The sequence below is a fragment of the Stomoxys calcitrans genome, chromosome 5 (assembly GCF_963082655.1).
Source record: "Stomoxys calcitrans chromosome 5, idStoCalc2.1, whole genome shotgun sequence".
NCBI classification, from domain to species: domain Eukaryota; kingdom Metazoa; phylum Arthropoda; class Insecta; order Diptera; family Muscidae; genus Stomoxys; species Stomoxys calcitrans.
The window spans coordinates 131,483,140-131,503,952 of NC_081556.1; the positions used below are offsets into that span (position 1 = coordinate 131,483,140).

Consider the following 20,813-nt stretch of genomic DNA (forward strand, 5'->3'; position numbering starts at 1 on the left):
AGGTTCCGTTTTCGTGTCAGGTGATAAAATTTGTGGTGAAACTGGGATTCATGGATTCCACACCCTCCGCCATGCACTTTGACCTCACTGTGCTAGAGCCCACGGCCTTGAGGGCCGCCTTATACACATTCCGACCCAGCACGGAATGATAACACACATCAGTTGAAACTCTGAGCTCTAATTTGTGTGGTGTTCATCATCATTACGAGAAGCTCAGCTGATTGCTACCAGGCGAGTCCGGGCTTAGCATACGGCATAGTTGCAATTGCAGTCTCGGACAATCAGCGGTATCGAAGGAATACTCTCCGTGAGAGGCCAGGCGACAAAGGCTCTCTCTTAAACACTGAATGCCTATGATTCTCGATGTGATAAGGCAATCTATTGGCGCCTTTTTATAACCAATGGTCATAACGTTCCCGCGGCGATCGGAAACCGGAACGAGTTTGACGAAAATCACTACCTCCACATACAAATGTGGCTACAACATCAGCAACACCAACTGATGTCGAAAACTATAAATCCCTTCTCAGAATTTCTTTTGCATCTGTCGTTATGGCACATAGCTCTCCCTGAAATGTTGTGAGTCGTAGTATAGCCCCAATCCAGTCCCTGCCTCCTGAAACCCCTTCTCAGTATGCTATCCGCATCCATAGTGTCTAGAAGGGAAACCTGTTGGTATTATATTGTATCTCCCCGTGCGGCTCAGGGCGGTGACTGTCAACCCATCTCCTCGTTGTTAAATGCCCTCTCAATACTCGAGAAGGCCGCCATCGCTTACTCCTCCAGTTGGAGAGAAGTCTCAACTTCTCGCATCACTGCGTGGAGGGCCGTCTTCTTCGACCTGCATTTGAGTTATGCCTGAAGCTCTTTGACGTCAGACACTCTCTCAATAAGGTGTCTCTTTACATTTACGATACATTTGTTCTACATTTACACTTCATTTACGGGAGCATAACCAGGCACAAACATTTTTTGAGTTTCTTCGCAGTTGTGACGTTTTTGATGAACAACTTATCTCGATATGCGTTTTTAGATCTTCAAAGCGAATAACTCTTTTAGAAAAATATTTAATAAATATTCCAAAAAACTTAGTTGTTACTTGTCCAGGCGTGTAAAGCGCAACTCTTCTAGAAGAATATTTTAATAAATTTCCAAAACACTAATTTGTTACTCGCCCTAGCGATTCAACTAAGATCATCCAAGACTCTTCTGCTTTACTCTTTAGAAGCTCATATGGAAGATTCACGGAACACTCTTTCAAAAAAATCGTCTTGAAAACACAACACCTCCCGATAAGGGAATCGTCTACGACTCTTAGATGAGCTCGTCTGCGATCGTAAACTTCTAGAAGATTCACGGAAGATTGTTTGGCTATCAAAAATGTTTGCAGTGTTACTGAGAACAATGTTGCCAATAGGCATTATTTAAGGAAAACTTTATTATAATTTTCTGTTTGTTACTACTGAATTATTATACCCTCCACCATAGGATGGGTGTATACTAATGTCGTCATCCTGTTTGTAACTCCTCGAAATATTCGTCCAAGTCCCCATGATCTTGACCGTCATGAGATTATAAGTCGATCTAGCCATGTCCATCCGTCCGTCTGTCTGTCGAAAGCACGTTAACTTTCGAAGGACTGAAGTCAGCCGCTTGAAATTTTGCACAAATACTTCTTAGAAGCGTAGGTCGATCGGGATTGTAAATGGGCTATATCGGTCCATGTTTTGATATAGCTGCCATAAAAACCGATCTTCAATCTTGACATCTTGAGCCACTAGAGGGCACAATTTTCATTCAATTTGGCTGAAATTTTGCATGAGGGGTTTCATTATGACTTCCAACAACTTTGTTGAGTATGGTTGAAATCGGTCTATAACCTGATATAGCTGTCAATAAATCTATCAGGGGTCTTGACTTCTTGAGCGTCAAGAGGGCGCAATTCCTATCCAATTTGGCTGAAATTTCGCACAACATGTTTCGATATGACTTCCAACAACTGTGCTTAGTATGGTTTAAATTGGTTCATAACCTGATATAGTCGCCATATAAACCGATCTTGAATCTTGACTTCTTAAGCCACTAGAGGGCGCACTTCTTATCCGATTTGGCTGAAATTTCGCACGACGTAATTTGTTATGATTTCTAACAACTATGCCAATTATGGCATTCATGCTAGCCGCTTAAAATTTTGCACAAATACTTCATATTATTGTAGGTCGGTTGGGATTGTAAATGGGCTATATCGGTCCATGTGTTGATGTAGCTTCCATATAAACCGATCTTGGATCTTTACATCTTGAGCCACTAGAAGACACAATTCTTATCCAATTTTGCTGAAATTTTGCATGAGGGGTTTTTTTATGACTTCCAACAACTGTGTTGAGTATGGTTGAAATCGATCCATAACCTGATATAGCTGCCATATAAACCGATATGGGATCTTGACTTCTTGAGCTTCTAGAGGGCGTAATTATTATCCGATTGGAATGAAATTTTGTGCAACGGCTTATACCATGACCTTCAACATACGTGCCATATATGATCCGAATCGGTCCATAGCTTGATACAGCTCCCATATAAACCGATCTCTCTATTTTACCTCTTGAGCACCTTAAGGCGAAATTCTGTCTCATATTGACTGAAATTTTACACAATGACTTCTACTATCGTCTCCAACATTCAATTCAATTATGGTTCGAATCAGACTATAACTTGATATAGCTCCAATAAAAGGATAAAAGAAAAGATTTGCCATATCTATTCTATTATCCTTTGTTTGCCTAAAAAGAGATTTCGAGAAAAGAACTCGACAAATGCACAATGGTGGAAGGTATATAAGATTCGGCCCGGCCGAAATTAGCACTCTTTTTTTATTATACTGTGAAATTTATTCAATTAAAATCTATGATTTTTATACACTCCACCATAGGATGGGAGTATACTAATTTCGTCATTCTGTTTGTAACTCCTCGTAATATTCGTCCAAGTCCCCTTGATATTGATCGTCATGAGATTTTAAATCGATCTAGCCATGTCCGTCCGTCTGTCAAAAGGACGCTAACTTTCGAAAGAGTAAAGCTAGTTGCTTGAAATTTTGCACGAATTCTTCTAGTAGGTCTGTTGGGATTGTAAATGGGCCCCATCGGTCCATGTTTTGATATAGCCACCACATAAACCGATATCGGATCTATATTTCCTGAGCCTCTGGATGGCGCAATTGTTATCCGATTTGGCTAAAATCTTGCACGAGTTGTTTCGGATCGATTTCCAACATGTGTACTAAGTAATGATGAATTCAGTTAATAACCTGATATACCGGTATCTATTAAACGCGAAAGCCGAGCAATGACAAAGGAAATGCTCCAAACTCTCATCATTTTCCCCTTATGCGCTACACATGCTATCACTTACCACACCGATTTTGCATAAGCGAGCTCGTAGTCCTATGTGTCCCATTATGATACCAAAAGCTATACTGACCTCCTTCTTACTTCCTTTTAGTAATAGCCTCGTCTTCTCAGGATCCCATGATTTTCGCCGTCCTACCGACCGCTTTGCTGTTTCACAGGGTTACATGCGCATTCAATGCCCATGGCCTCAACTCGGACTGCGTCGACCCGAAAGGCTTCTGGTTTAACCAAGTTTGTTGACGGCAGTTATCTGACCTTCACCGCCAAATCGTCTGTTTTCTCATTTCCAGTTACTCCTCTATGTCCCGGCACCCAAACGATGCCATCCTCAGAGAGTCGTTAATTTCCATCTTACATTCCAAGACTGTGCTCGATCTTGCCGTCCTGGTTGTTATTGTCAATCCAAGACTGTGGAGCTGGCAGCAGTGGCTCAAGTCTATCGTCGCCTCGATAATATTGCGATGGTATGAGTTGCTCCTATCCTTCTCCCATCGCTTTAAGTCTTATAGCCGCAGTGATTGCCTCGCACTTAATCTGTATGTTAATGGGTCGGATAACTAGAATAGTCTTCAGTGCCTTAGTGGGCGTGATCCTCAAGACACATGTTCTCAGAGCCGGTTGTATTATCATAACGATGCACTTTTTCTCCATCGCAGTCCACCAAACTACTGAGGCGTAAGTATATAATTTAATGTTTGAAGATTGCAAATGCAAATTTTGCTCATGAACATTCCATTAAGGAACAGGGGCAAACTTCTCACATATCCGATTCAAGTTTAAGCTCAATGATAAGGGGCCGCCTTTTTAAAGCCGAGTCCGAATGGCGTGCCGCAGTGCGACACCTCTTTGGAGAGAAGTTTTACACGGCATAGTACCTCACTTGACTTTCAATAAATCCATTGTTACGCGTGTTGTGTGGCATGTGGCACCGTCTTGTTGAAACCACATTTAATTCAAGTTTAGCTCTTGCATATTGGGCAAAAAAAGTTGGATATCATCTCACGGTAGCACTAACCATTCACAGTTACGTTACGATTCGCATCTTCTTTGAAGAAGTACGGCCCAATGATGCCACCAGCCCATAAACCGCACCAAACTGTATCTTTTTCAGATGCATTGGTAGCTCTTGCAATGCCTCTGTCTGATCTTAACTCCAAAATCGACAATTTTGCTTATTTACGTACCCATTGAGCCAAAAATGAGCATCGTCTGTAAAATGGAAGAAGAACGCAATGAAATTTCTTAACGGAGCACGCATTTTGATAATAAAATTCAATAACTTGCAAGCGTTGTTCGTTTGTAAGACCATTTATGGTTAAATTATAGACCAAACTGAAGATCTTTGGCAGTCAAATAAAAGACAAATCGTGCGTGAGATGTTTAAACCAGTGTTGCCAAATAGATGAAAGCTAAAATATCACACTTTATATGGGAGCTATATCCAAATCTGAACAGATTTTGAGCAAAATGCGTACGTTTCGTTGTTTTGGAAAGATCTACGCTGGCAAAGGTCAAATGGTATTGGCAAAAAAATAATAGCTTAAAAAAAACAACCTTTATATACGAGTATACCTGAGGTGGTGGGTATCCACAGTTCCGCCCGCCCGAACTTGATGTCTTTTTACTTGTTTTTTATTATTTTATGGCAACCCAGATACAAATTTTTGAACAAGTTATATGTTCTGTATTACACACACTCCTAATGCAAGTGCCTTACCATATCGCACACACGCTTTCGTTTGTCCATTACGCACAGTTCAGTGTAGGGCATAGGGCAAAGTGCGGCTGAGTCCTTGATTAGCATAAACGCATTAAAAAAAATATCAAAATTTAAATTTACATACAATATTGTTTGTTTTGACAACGTTGATGACACTTTTAACATTGCCAACAACCACCACCACCATCAATATCAACATCATCATCATCATGAGCGGTTCCACATAAACACTCACATGCTAACCCAAAACACAAAAACTCATCCTGTTGCTTCATTTTAATGTCAAAAACAGAGAAGAGCTATCTTAGATGAACATGAAAGGCAGATGGAAGACAAAATCGCCAAAGTGAACAACCCTGCTGTTCAGAATATCATTCGATCTAGAATTGGGTTTCGAATTGATCTGATCATGTCCTTCATTCTGTCCTTGCGCTCTTTAGCTAACTAAACCTGGTAGCATTAGTGGGGGCCCATATACGCGGGAATGGTTAACAGCCACCAAAAAAATTTTCTCTTGTTACTCCTTGTGTGTTAATCCCAGGCCATCAGGGATCGGAAGCATGGTCTCAAAAGTGACTTTCGTTTGCCGGCACTTGCAGTAACTCCGTTATATTGCAAATCCCATAAAGGTAATTTATTGGGTTGTCCAAAAAGTAATTGTGAATTTTTCATATAGTCGGCGTTGACAAATTTTTTCACAGCTTGTGACTCTGTAATTGCATTCTTTCTTCTGTCAGTTATCAGCTGTTACTTTTATCTTTGCCGATATCGACAAAGATCAGTACCTTTATATTTTTTTTTTCATGTAACCAACACGCAGGGGTGCCCGCTTTATTTGCAGTGCAATGCGTTGGCAATTAGGAAAGTTATGGTTTAGAGGGGGGGGGAAAGAGGGAGTAGTGATTATTGATATTGGTCTTAAATTTCTGAACGTCAATGTTGGTGGGAAAGACATTAACCCGAAGTCGATTTCACATACGAATGGTTGGGGCGAAAAATGAATTTTCTCGGTAATGCATGGTTCGGTCGACTGGCCAATCGATTACAAACGGGTGTGAGTTTCTGGCAGGTCTTGTATTCCTGGTGAACATCCTAAAGTCAGAGATAAGAAGACGAATATCTCTGGAAAACACGCCATGAAAATAACGATAGAGCAATACAACGCTACTCACTTTCCCTCAATGTTCAAGAGAAGCAATAGAGTTTGATACCCTATTGTCTCCAATCAACACCGATCATCGCTCTCCGTTGAACCCGGTCAAGTAGCTCCAAGGATGATTTTGCAGCTACTGCCCATATTCGAGAATTATATTCTATCCTGTAGGAAGGTAGTATAAATATTGAGAAGATCAGAAGAGGTGAAATATTTCCTGCAAGATAGTCCAAACACTTGAATGCTTCTTGCGACACTTCGAATACGTGTTTTGACCTAACGGACATCACATTGTATCTTCATGCCCAGAACATCCAGAGCATCTGAGTGTTCAATATCTATACCATCGATAGATATCGACGATTGAAGTGTGACTGTGTACTCTGTACTCTGTTCATTCTAGCCCACTCAGAAATGGCCGACAAATCCTGGGAGATCGTCTCATCCATAATGCGCCTCCTGTCCACAATTTCTTCAGGGGTGGACCTATGGTCCAATGAATATGAATGACACGAAATACTGTCTTCAGCAAATGAGTAGACTGGATTCGAAGTCTGACCCAATAGATCGTCAACGAAAATAAGAACAAGTAAAAGCGTCCTAAGTTCGGCCGGGCCAAATCTTATAGACCCTCCACCATGGAACGCATTTTTCGAGTTCTTTTCCCGGCATCCCTTCTTAGGCAAAAAAGGATATAGGAAAAGATTTGCTCTGCTATTAGATATGGTGCGGTTTGGACCACAATTAAATTATATGTTGGAGACCTATGTAAAATGTCAGCCAGTTCGAATAAGAAATGCGCCCTTTGGGGGCTCATGAAGTAAAATAGGGAGATCGATTTATATGGGAGCTGTATCAGGCTATAGACCGATTCAGATCATAATAGCCATGTATGTTGATGGTCATAAGATGATCCGTCGTAGAAAATTTCAGGCAAATCGGATAATAATTGCGACCTTTAGAGGCTCAAGAAGTGAAGATCCCAGATCGGTCTATATATGGCAGCTATATCAGGCTATGAACCGATTTGAACCTTATTTGACACAGTTTATGAAAGTAAGAATAAAATACGTCATGCAAAATTTCAACCAAATCGTATAAGAATTGCGCACTCTAGAGGCTCAAGAAGTCAAGACCCAAGATCGGTTTATATGGCAACTATATCAGGTTATGGACCGATTTGAACCATACTTGGCACAACTGTCGGATATCATAACAAAATACGTCGTGCAAAATTTCATTCCAATCGGATAAGAAGAAGAAGAATCGCACTCTAGAGGATCAAAAAGTCAAGACCCAAGATCGGTTTATATGGCAGCTTTATCATGTTATGGACCGATTTGAACCATACTTGGCACAGCTGTTGGATATCATAACAAAATACGTCGTGCAAAATTTCATTCCAATCGGATAGGAAATGCGCCCTCTAGAAGCTCAAGAAGTCAAGTCCCCACATCTGTTTATATGACAGCTATATCAGGTTATGAACCGATTTGAACCATACTTGGAACAGCTGTCGGATATCATAACAAAATACTTCGTTCAAATTTCATTCCAATCGGATAAGAATTGCGCACTCTAGAGACTCAAGAAGTCAAGACCCAAGATCGGTTTATATGGAAGCTATATCAGGTTATGGACCGATTTGAACCATACTTGGCACAGCTGTTGGATATCATAACAAAATACGTCGTGCAAAATTTCATTCCAATCGGATAAGAATTGCGCACGCTAGAGGCTCAAGAAGTCAAGACCCAAATCGGTTTATATGGCAGCTATATCATGTTATGGACCGATTTGGATCATACTTGTCACAGCTGTTGGATTTCATAAAAAAATACGTCGTGCAAAATTTCATTCCAATCGGATAAGAATTGCGCACTCTAGAGGCTCAAGAAGTCAAGACCCAAGAACTATTTATAAGAAAGTCAAGACCCAAGATCGGTTTATATGGCAGCTATATCAGGTTATGGACCGATTTGAACCATACTTGGCAAAGCTGGTGGATATCATAACAAAACTCGTCGTGCAAAATTTCATTCCAATCGGATAAGAATTGCGCTCAAGAGGTCAAGACCCAAGATCGGTTTATATGACAGCTATATCATGTTATAGACCGATTTGAACCATACTTGGCACAGCTGTTGGATATCATAACGAAAAACGTCGTGCAAAATTTCATTCCAATCGGATAAGAATTGCGCCCTCTAGGGACTCAAGAAGTCAAGACCCAAGATCGGTTTCTAAGGCAGCTATATCAAAACATGGACCGATTTGGCCCATCCCAACCGACCTACACTAATAAGAAGTATTTGTGCAAATTTTCAAGCGGCTAGCTTTACTCCTTCGAAAGTTAGCGTAATTTCGACAGACAGACGGACGGACGGACGTGGCTAGATATACCTTATGGGGTCTCAGACGAATATTTCGGGTGGTTACAAACAGAATGACGAAATTAGTATACCCCCATCCTATGGTGGAGGGTATAAAAAGGGAAGGGGAAACGGAAAGGATAGAGCCTTGTGGCACACCCGTGGTCATAGTATACTCATCTGATGAGAACCCACCTACAACAACTCGTATAGTGCGATCTCTGCGAAAGCTCGATGTAAATCGAACGAAATTATTACCGACTCCAAAAACGACAAGCTTCGATAAAAGTGCACCGTGCCAGACCCTATCAAATGCCTTGGAGATATCCAGAGCCATGACCTAACTCTCACCCAACTGGTGGATAGAGCGACCCCATCGTTCCGACAAAAATGCCACTAGGTCTCCCGTAGAGCGATTTCTGCGGAACCCATACTGTCTGTCGCTAAGAAGGCCATTGGACTCTAAGTATCTGACAAGGTGATGGTTAACCATACTCCGCATAATATTGGAGAGCGCCGAGCATATCGCAATTGGCCGGTAATGCGCAGGGTTGTTCGCCCCACCTTTTTTGGGGATGGGCTGAACGTTCGCAACCTTCCAACTCGCCGGGAAAGCTCCTGCACGGTAAGCAAGGTTGAAAAGGTTGCGTGTCATGGACTCAAACAAAAGCATCCGATTTCGATAAAATTTGGTTAAGATATTGGGTTGCCCAAAAAGTAATTGCGGATTTTTTAAAAGAAAGTAAATGCAATTTTAATAAAACTTAGAATGAACTTTAATCAAATATACTTTTTTTAAACCTTTTTTCTAAAGCAAGCTAAAAGTAACAGCTGATAACTGACAGAAGAAAGAATGCAATTACAGAGTCACAAGCTGTGAAAAAATTTGTCAGCGCCGACTATATGAAAAATCCGCAATTACTTTTTGGGCAACCAATACATAGCCATGGTGGTGATTTTTTGTTTCTACACTGCCATTGGTGGCAAAAATTCATTTTCCCTCAATTCTTGAGGGCCAAATATTGGACAACTGAATAATTTTCAAAATATTATGCGTTTTTAAAAACCGGTATAAAAAAAAATATAATTTCATAAAAGTTATGATGTCAACCGAAAATTTTCTATATACTCGTATAGATAGACCTTTATTTGAACATGGCAGCATGTTTTTTTTTTTTTGGAATGTAAGCATATTCTGCATCTAAAGCCTCTATGAGGAGCTTCATTCGTAATAATTTTCCAAAATCGTGCTCACCATCATCGCCGTTAGTGTCATAGGTTTTTCATTGCCGACATAAAACGCAATCATTGTCGTTTGGTTGGTTGTTTGTTTGGACGTTTGGATGGCTGGTGAATTTACATTTGGGGGTTTCCCAAAAATATTTTAATATTGCCATGGAATTATGAATGGATGCTCTTACATGCACATATTTGTAAATATGCTAATATTGCATACAATCCTCCCCACATAATTTCTATTCTACCCTCAAAGCGCCAGACCAGCCAACTCGCTGGCTAAAAGCTATTGGAATGCGATCATTATCATATGGTAGGGGAGCATTTGCATGCCAAGTGACACCACCTTTGAAATGCTCTATAAAATGCTTTCATTTACATGTATATACCACCATGGCCATGATGATAATGCCGCTCCTGGTGACATTGGGTTGCTAGATTGCAATCTATTGCTTGTGGGTTTATGACGAGATGGCTTGATAAAAAAAAGGAAAAAAAAGAGGGCACACGGTGCCAACACGACAATGAGCCAATAAAAATATCAATTTACCTATTTTTTTATTATTAGCATTTTTCGAGTCGAGTTCATTTTTTTCTTATCGCTGAATTTAAATCAAAAAGCTCAAGGAATGATATGGTAATGCTCGGGAGGTTTTGCCACCAGGGGTTTGGAAAAAAACCAATGTGTCTAATACACTAAGTCAATGAAGTTTAAAATATTTTCTAACATGAGGCGCTGTCGCATTACCCGAACACCATAACCTGAAATCAAACAGAAATTCTCTAAAACAAGTAAAAAGGCGTTAAGTTTGGCCGGGCCGAACTTTGGATACCCACCACCTCGGGTATATATGTAAACCACCTTTCATAAAATTTCGGTGAAAATTTCATACCTTATACTCATATACCTCATACCGATCTGAACTATATACGACACGGATGTCGAAAACCGAACATAGGTCACTGTGTCAAATTTCAGTGAAAACGGATTATAAATGCGCCTTTTATGGGGCCAAGACCTTAAATCGAGATATCGGTCTACATGGCAGCTATATCCAAATCTGGACCGATTTGGGCCAAGTTGCATAAACATGTCAAAGAGCCTAACACTAAGCACTGTCCCAAATTTCGGCGAAATCGGACAATAAATGCCTCTTTTATGGGCCCTAAACCTTAAATCCAGAGATCGGTCTATATGGCAGCTATATTCCAATCTGGACCGATCTGGGCAAAATTGAAGAAGGACATCGAAGAGCCTAACCAAACTCACTGTCTCAAATTTCAGCGACATCGGACAATAAATGCGTTTTTTATGGCCCCAAAATCTAAAACCTAGATATCGGTCTATATGGCAGCTATATCCAAATCTGGACCGATCTGTGCGATATTGCAGAAGTGTGTCAAGGGGCTTAACTTAACTCACTATTCCAAATTTCGGGGACATCGGACAATAAATGAGCATTTAATGGGCCCAAAACCATATATCAAGAAATCGGTCTATATGGCAGCTATATCCAAATTTGAACCGATCTGGACCAAATTGAAGAAATATGTCAAAGGGCCTAACACATCTCACTGTCCCGAATTTCAGCAAAATTGGATAATGAATGTGGCTATTATGGGCCTTACACCATAAATCGGTGGATCGATCTATATGGCAGCTATGTCCAAATCTGGACCGATCTGAGCCAAATTAACGAAGGATGTCGATGGGCCTTACACAATTCACTGCCCCGAATTTCATCAAAATCGGATGATAAATGTGGCTTTTGTGGTCCTAAGACCCTAAAACGGAGAATCGGTCTATATGGCAGCTATATCCAAATCTGAACCGTTCTGGACCAAATTAAAGAAACATGTCAAAGGGCCTAAGACAACTCACTGTTCCAAATTTCAGCGAAATCGGATAATAAATGTGGCTTTTATGGGCCCAATACCCTAAATCGGCGGATCGGTCTATATGGCAGCTATATCCAAATCTGGACCGATCTGAGCCAAATTGACAAAGGATGTCGAAGGGCCTAACACAACTCACTGTCCCAAATTTCAACAAAATCGGATAATAAATGCGGCTTTTATGGGCCTGCTGGTTTAACAGAAGTTTGGTATGTATTGGGTTGCCCAAAAAGTAATAGCGGATTTTTCATATAGTCGACGTTGACAAATTTTTTCACAGCTTGTGACTCTGTAACTGCATTCTTTCTTCTGTCAGTTATCAGCTGTTACTTTTAGCTTGCTTTAGAAAAAAAGTGTTAAAAAAGTATATTTGATTAAAGTTCATTTTAAGTTTTATTAAAAATGCATTTACTTTCTTTTAAAAAATCCGCAATTACTTTTTGGGCAACCCAATAGAATAAAATTATGCCCTTCAACTAAATTTATTTTGTATAAATTTTTGGCAGAATCCATGGTGGTTGGTTTCCAAGATTCAGCCCGGCCGAACTTAACATGCTTTTACTTGTTATATATAAGATAGTCCGATCCAGACCATATTCGGTACGGAAATCGAGGGATCTAAGACAACCCTCTGTGCCAAATTTCAGCAAAATTGCATAATTGTGGGCCATAGACCTTAAATCAGGAGATCGGTCTATATGGGGCTATATCAATATATTGTCAGATCTTGACTATATTCGATACCAAATCTAATACAACCCACTGTGTGCAATAAACAAGGCTTCTATAGACATTAGACCTCAAATCGGAAGATCGGTCTATATGGGGGGCTATATCAATATATTTTAATATTAAGACCATACTCAAAACCGATGTTGAGGGTCTTTATACAATTCACTATGTGAAATTTCAGTTAAATCGGGTAATAAATGCAGCTCCTATGGGCCTTATTCCTTAATTCCTAAGAACGCTCTGTATTAGGGCTATGTCAAGAAATTCTCCGCTCTAAATCATACTTAAGTCCGATGTCGAGGGTCCTTGTACAACTCACTCCATCATCGGATAATAAATGCGTCTTCTGTAGGTCTTAAACTTTTAATCGGGAGATCGGTCTATATGGGCGCTATATCAAAATATTATCCGATCTGGACCATACACAAAACGGACGTCGAAGGTTCCCAGATATCTTACTTCGCCGAATTTCAGCGAAATCTGGCAAAAAATGCAGCTTCTCTCGGACTTAGACCTTAACTCCTTAGATCGGTCTATATTAGGGCTATATCAGAGTCCGATCAAGACCATACTCAAACTCATACTCAATTCGAATGTCGAGGGTCATAGCACAACCCAATATGCAAAATTTCAGCGTAATCGATCAATATATCGATCAATGAGGTTTCCTTAGACCTTCGTCCATATATCGGGAGATCGGTCTACATGTGGGCTATATCTAGGAATTGTACGATCTAGACCATATTCGAACTTAACTGTCTATGGTGAAAACTATAAAAGGTGCGCATTTCAACTCTCTATTTAATTTTTAAGCGTGATTACCACAGGCAGAAGGACAGACGGTCAGAAATTGCTAAAGCGTATTCGATTTTTACGACCATATATATTTTATAGGGTGAAAAATAGAAATTTCGTTATGTTACAAAGGAGATGACAAAACGAATATACCCCAATATGGTGGGTATAAACAAAATAGGTAACCCGGTAGATCGGGGAGAAGTTCCCACCGGTGAGATTATGGCTCAGTGAGATACTTCAGACCACTACAAAACTCTAGAATGACAGGAGGACTAAATATATTGAAAGAATCTAGGTACGAAAAGAGGTGTTCGTCTATTATTATGTGTCATCTCCACGCAGTTGAGGGCGAGTGATCCAAAGAAAAAAGAACCAGTCAGCCTCTCCCTGACTCCAGAGCAATGTCAAAGACTTGACGTTACAAAAACCAGTCAGGACTACGAAGTCGTGCTTCTGTTCCGTTTCGCGAAATATTTGACCTCAGGGCCTATGCCACACTGTAATCCACAGCATCAGCCTATGGTTAAAGCGCGGTTGTCGTAGAAGGCTTCCACCCTACCAAGAACATCCAACAGTGAAGTGCAGCAATTGACCCAATCCTGGCCTACTCCTCGGCCGATTTATTCCCACCAACAATTGAAGGTTTGGAACCCAGCAGTGTCTGATAGCTATTATCATGGTTCGGGAAGCTCTATGCTTTTTGAAAACAGTATTGCCTGAAATCGTGACATTCTTATCGTGTCGTTGAGGAACGCCAAGTACCTGACTCCCTTACTTAACTTAGGGCGATTTTCGTTGTCACACGCTTAAAATATAGGTGCAAAGGCCTTAGATCGAGATCCTACAATGAAAGGCTAACCCGGTATTTAAACAGCCGGGCAGCATATAGCCTGCCGCCACGCTGCATGCTCATCCCCTAGCAGAATAGAAGAATACCCATAGTGCGTGTAGTGCCAGCTACCTGACATTCTTAGTCATTGTTGGCACACACCAATCATACAGATACAAAGGCGTAATATAGCGAATGCTATTCATTCTCTCTCTCTCTCTCTGGAGCACTCCTCCTTGCCCCATAGATCAGCACTCTCATATTAAACCTGTAATGCAAATGGCAAATTTGCCCATGAACATTTCATTAAGGGACAGGGGTTATTTCTCACATAGCAATGAGTGCTGTCCGTTTCAAATTTAAGTACAATGATGAAGGACCTCCATTATATAACCGAGTCCAAACGGCGTGACGTATTGCGAGGATAAGTTTTCACATGGCATAGTAGCTCACAAATGTTGCCAGATTTAGTAGCTCACAAATGTTGCCAGATGTTGCCAGATTTAGGTAGGATAACTACCGCTAAAAAAAATGTTATGATGTTGTCGTCAGGACACGAACCCAGGCTTTCAGCTTCATAGGCGGACCTGCCAACCTCTGCGCTACGGTGGCCTCCTCCTCCTGTCTCCACACCAAACATCCATAGGTAGAAATCGGTCGTAAAACAACCGTAAACATTCAGTGCTTCGCTCCCGGGCTTAGCCCCAACTCCTTCCCATTGAATTGGGAAAGATATAGAGCTGTTCAGTCCCCTTATTTACCTTTCCCCGACGTTCCCCCTCCAGCTTAGCTTGTGCCTAAAAATCACGCCCAAGTACTTGACCGTGATGAGGGGCAAATCACCTCATCCAGGACAAGTTTCAAGAAAACCTAAAATTTTCGTGCTCTTAAAAAGTACCAACTCAGTCGATAATCCCGACGCCACACCAAACATCCATAGGAAGGAATCGGTCGTAAAACCACCGTAAACATTCAGTGCTCCGCTCATGGGCTCAGCCCCAACCCCTTCTTATCGAATGGAGAAATATGTAGAGCGGTTCAGTCCCTTGATGTACCTTTCCTCGACGTTCCTTCTCCAGCTTAGCTTGTGGCTAAGAATCACGCCCAAGTACCTGGCCATGGAGAGGGGCAACTTACCTCAGCCAGGTCAGGTCCCTAGGAAACACCCAGCTTACTCCTTTTGTGGAAAAGTACCAACTCAGTCTCTCTGGCGTTTATTCCAATTCCGTTGCCCCTCCGCTCCTGGCCTAAGCCCCCAACCTCTTATCAAATTGAGAAAGGTGTAGAGCGGTTCAGTCCCTTGATGTACCTTTCCCGACGTTCCTTCTCCAGCTTAGTTTCTGGCTAAGAATCACGCCCAGGTACTTGGCCACGGAGAGGGGCAATTCACCTCAGCCTGGCCAAATCCCCAGAAAACACCCGGCTTTCTCCTTTTATGGAAAATTACCAACTCAGTCTCTTTGGCGTTTATGACAAGCCCGTAGACCCTCCGCTCCTGGCTTAAGCCCCCAACCCCTTCTTATCAAATTGAGAAAGATGTAGAGCAGTTCAGTCCCCTGATATACCTTTCCCCGACGTTCCTTCTTCAGCTTAGCTTGTGGCTAAGAATCACGCCCAAGTACTTGGCCACGGAGAGGGGCAACTCACCTTAGCCAGGACATGTCCCCAGAAAACACTCAGCTTTCTCCTTCTGTGAAAAAGTACCAACTCAGTCTCTCTGGGTTTTATGCCAAGCCCGTTGCCCCTCGCAGCTTCATCAACGCTCCTGAACGAAGCCCATTATAGCGTGAAGACGACGTCATCCGTGTAGTCAACAACCTTCACCCTCTCCTTTTCGAAAGACCTCAGAATACTATTGATAACCAAAAGCCACAAAAGAGGACATAAAACCCCCACCAGCGGAGTTTCTCTGCTCACAATTTTTCTAATCGTGCGCTCCGATAGCGAGGCGTTGATAATCCGGCCTTTAATCCTCGTATTAAGCCGTAAAGGGGACATAATACCCCAACTTGCTGTATTCCTCTGCTCACATTTTTTCTAATCGTACGCTCAGATAGCGAGGCGTTGAAAGTCCGGCCTTTAATCCTCGTATTAACCCACAAAGGGGACATAATACCCCACCTGTGCTGTGTTGGCGTTGATAGTCCGGCCTTCAATCCTCGTATAAACCCACAAAGCCACAAAGGGGACATAATACCCCATCTTGCTGTGTTCCTCTGCTCACAATTTTTCTTATCGTCCGCTCCGAAAGCGAGGCGTTGATAGTCCGGCCTTTAATCTTCGTTTTAACCCACAAAGGGGCCATAATACCCCAACTTGCTGTATTCCTCTGCTCACAATTTTTCTAATCGTGCGCTCCGATAGCGAGGCATTGATAGTCCGGCCTTTAATCCTCGTACTAAGCCACAAAGGGGACATAATACCTCACCTGTGCTGTGTTGGCGTTGATAGTCCGGCCTTTAATCCTCGTATTAACCCACAAAGCCACAAAGGGGACATAATACGCCATCTTGCTGTGTTCCTCTGCTCACAATTTTTCTAATCGTGCGCTCCGATAGCGAGGCATTGATAGTCCGGCCTTTAATCCTCGTATAAAGCCACAAAGGGGACATAATACCCCAACTTGCTGTATTCCTCTGCTCACAATTTTTCTAATTGTGCACTCCTATAGCGAGGCGTTGATAATTCGGCCTTTCAGCCTCGTATTAACCCAGTTCCCAAAGTAAAGGGGACCCGCATGTTCACCTGACTCCAACTTTAGATTATAAAAACCCTTCTATTGTATATCCGAGAAGGCCACCAACTTGGATTCCCACCACTTGAATACCCTTCGGTGCAGCCAACCGTATTATGAAGGGAACTTTTAACCGCCTGAACTTTAGTGTAGTCGCATAGCAGTGAAAGGTTGAGAAGTCCCTTATACAAGTATCCCCAATTAATTTCTTCAGGGTCTTAAAAACGGAAAATGAAGGATGGCTTGATAAGCCTGTGGTCCTTAGGCAGAAGTGGCTCGGTTTCCCCGAGACGAACCCCACGCCATCCAGTTGGTGCATGGTCCAGCAAAACGCAGCTCTTAACAAGCATCCCAGAAGAAGTATAACGGTCCTGCCCTTGCAACATGACAGACAGTGCGTCATCTGGTGCCGCTGACTTGAAGATTTCAAACGATTTCACCACCCAGATTGTCTTCCCCGAAGTTATCATGTGCTCGGCCGCGATCGGTGACTCGACACCGGTTTCATTCGAAAAGTGTGCGTACCAGCAAGTGGCTCGGGCGTTTCAGGGTTAGATTCCAACCTGGTTGCGTTATTTCTTAGAATGGTTCCAAAGGTTTTCGGATCCTTACATAGCAATCTATGGAATATGGAGGATTCTTTCACTCCCTATATAGAGTTGGAAAAGTAGACCCATAAGGTCCTCTTGGACGATTTTACATCGCTCTTGTACTTGTTTTGGGAATTCCATGGGACCAGCCCAATCCGCACGTAACTTTTTATACCCTACACCACTACTAAGGTACAGGGTATTATAACTTAGAGCATTTGTTTGTAACACCCAGAAGGAAGAGAGATAGACCCATTGATAAGTATACCGATGGACTCAGAATCACTTTCTGATTCGATTTAGCTATGTCCGTCTGTCCGCCTGTCTGTCTGTATGTTTGTTTGTCGGTCTGTCTGTCTGTTTGTTTGTCTGCCTGTCTGTCCATATTAATTTGTGTACAAAGTACCGGTCGCAGTTTTCATCCGATCGTCTTCAAATTTGATATGGGCATGTTTTTCGGCCTAGACGCGAACCCTATTGAAATGGGAAAAAATCGGTTCAGATTTGGATATAGCTCTCCTAAATATGTTCGTCCGATTTGCAGTAATAATGCATTAAAATGGTCATTTGTTAACCGATTCATTTGAAATTTGTTAGGAAGGCTTTCCTATTGAATCTCGACATTGCTGGTGAATTTCATAGAAATCGGTTCAGATTTAGATATAGCTTTTATATATATATCGCCCGATTTTTACTCCTAGAGCCACTGCAAGCGCATTTATTGACCAATCTTCCCAAAACTTCGTTCAACGCTTTCTTCGACGACTGTGACAGTATCTGAGAAGTTTGCTCGAAATCGGTTCAGATTTGGATATAGCTCCCATATATATGTTCGTCCGATTTGCAGTTATATTGCAATAAAATTGTCTTTTCTTAACCGATTCTCTCGAAATTCGGCAGAAAGGATTTTCTTATGACTCTCGATATTATTGGCGAATTTCATAGAAATCGGCTGAGATTTAGATATAGCTGTCTTATATATATAACGCCAGATTTTCACCCAAGAGCCGCTGCAAGCGCATTATTTGACCAATCTTGCCAAAATTTTGCATCACGCTTTCCTCAACGTCTACCACATTATCTGAGAAGTTTGCTTGAAAACGGTTCAGAATTAGATATAGCTCCCACATTGTACTTATAGGGTAGGTATAGGGTATTATACAGTCGGCACCGCCCGACTTTTGCCCTTCCTTACTGGTTTTATTCGCACTATTGGTGAGCCTCCTAGTCGCGCCAAACAAGCTGAGAAATCTTGCCCGGGTAAATCCGAGGGCAATTCTCCCCATAACTGCTCAACATAGCTCCTGGTCATCAGGTTCGCCATAGATTACAGGAACTCGAATAGGCATTTTTTAGAAAAGATCTAGATGATGGTGTTGGGGATTGGAAGATGGAGTGCTTGATTTATTCATGTCCACATTTGTAGAGTCCACTTGCTCTTCATCTTGGTTGGGCGCTTCTTTTCCCCATATGTAAGACCAGAACAGATTTACAGCATTTTGATATGCTGTAATTGAAGACACATACAATCTAACCATTTTGACAGCAATATGCCTATTTGGTCCTCCCTTAAATTTCTGTTCCACTACTGTTTTTCCGTCTCTATGATAAACAAATTGGTCAATTCTAAGTTGGCAACGTTTGCCAGGACAACCCAAGCTAGCAATCATAGTCTATGCCAGAATGTTACCAATTTCATAACAGTTTTGCTTAAAACACCTCCGAATTCACATCATGGACAAAGAGAAAGACTACAACGAAGAGCTGCCAATGTTGAGTGCAAAAGATTTGCTAGATTTCAAAAAGGACTTACTGGCCACAGTTTACAATCAGACGAATACCCAGCTACTCATCTATCAACGTGGCAAGTGTTTGAAAACCTCCTTGCAAATGAAAAATAGAAAACCTTCGAGGCCACCCACAGTGCTGCTAAATGATGAACCCATGCCTGCGGAAGACATACTGGATGACATTAAGTTGGATAAGGAATTGGATGCATTGAGGAACATCTATGAAATTGCCTACCATGAACTTTCCAAGAAGATTACAACCACAACCGCAGAAGAAGGTGAAGGCGAAGAGGGTGAGGAAAATCCTCACAAAAATCTGATAAGTGCCATAGAGGCACGCAAGCAAAATAGTAATGAAGTGGATGTGATCTCCAAGGAGTTGCGTGAAAATAAGGCCACTTTAAAACAACTCAAGGACCAATTAAAAGCCGAGAAACTGGAAGCCGATGAAAAACTCACCGTGCAAAGTGAACGTTTGGAATTGCTGCGTGATCAGTTGCGAAACATAAAACGTCTCAATGACTTGGAGTGTCGTTTGGTCGAAAGATGGGAAGCTAACCGCCTCTCACAAGCCCAAATAATGGGTGAGAACGAAGAGAGAGCCCTCATGAGGGAAATCGTACAATTGCATCGCAGTTTGGCGGGCGAACAAAGACTCATTTGCAAAGTTGAGGCATTTCGCAAGAATGAAGCTGCCCAGCTACAGGAAAAAATTGATCAATGGGAAAAGAAATTCCAGGAAGAAAAAGCCAAGATTCTTTTTAAAAATCTCAAACTCAGCAAAAGTATTGCGGACATACTAAAAACCCATGAGAAATTGTCGGAAATTAAACATCAGCGCAGAGCTTTCGTCCGGGAGTATTTGGTGCAGAAAGAGGAGGAGCGGCGGCTGTATGAGGAGCAAATGTATAGGGTGCTATGTGCAGTGCGTATACAGGCCTGGTGGCGTGGCACAATGGTGCGAAATGGTTACGGACCGTTTAGAAAGAAATCGAAAAAGGGTAAAAAGTCAAAGGGAAAGAAATAAAAGGGAAACTTTTTATTATAAATAAAAACATTTATGGAAAAACTCAATTTTATGTTTTACTAGCTGAACCGGGCCTGCTCTGCTGTGCTTTCTTTTACCTTATATGGAACAAAATTTTCTTAGGACTATTTATTTTCGACAATTAAAGAACTTTTAGTGAAATATGCTACGAAAATGATATCGCTTGACTTATAGTATAACAATATCCCATATGATCTCTATTGGTCGATGAATTCGCTCAGAGGGTTTAGGATCATTTAAGTTGGGATGGTAGATGTACTCCATTCTCAAAAGACTTTATTTGAGTCCGAAACGTGGTCTCGAAAGTGGTTATCAATGCCGTATTCTACTCCCAAATACCTTTCATTTAAACCCCATATTGCCTTTGGTTTAGGTGGAGTTTATGGGATAAGGCGCCCCCAAGCATTTGTTCCCAAAATAGATTATCAAATTCGTTTTCAAATCTCAAATACCTTTTATTTGGGGTAAATTTTTACTCTTTGGGGGGGTGTTTGGGGAAGGG

General features: G+C 41.6%; 1 protein-coding gene across 1 annotated transcript; it reads left to right on the top strand.

The window, feature by feature from the left end:
- Positions 1 to 19,207: 19,207 nt before the first annotated feature.
- LOC106090762 (dynein regulatory complex protein 9) lies at positions 19,208 to 20,290 on the top strand. The gene has a single exon (XM_013257056.2). The coding sequence runs from the start codon at positions 19,208 to 19,210 to the stop codon at positions 20,288 to 20,290; it is 1,083 nt and encodes a 360-aa protein (XP_013112510.2).
- The last annotated feature ends 523 nt before the right edge of the window (positions 20,291 to 20,813 follow it).

Excerpts from the sequence above, each read along its gene's own strand:
- LOC106090762 (XM_013257056.2), top strand. The coding sequence starts at position 19,208 with ATGGACAAAGAGAAAGACTACAACGAAGAGCTGCCAATGTTGAGTGCA.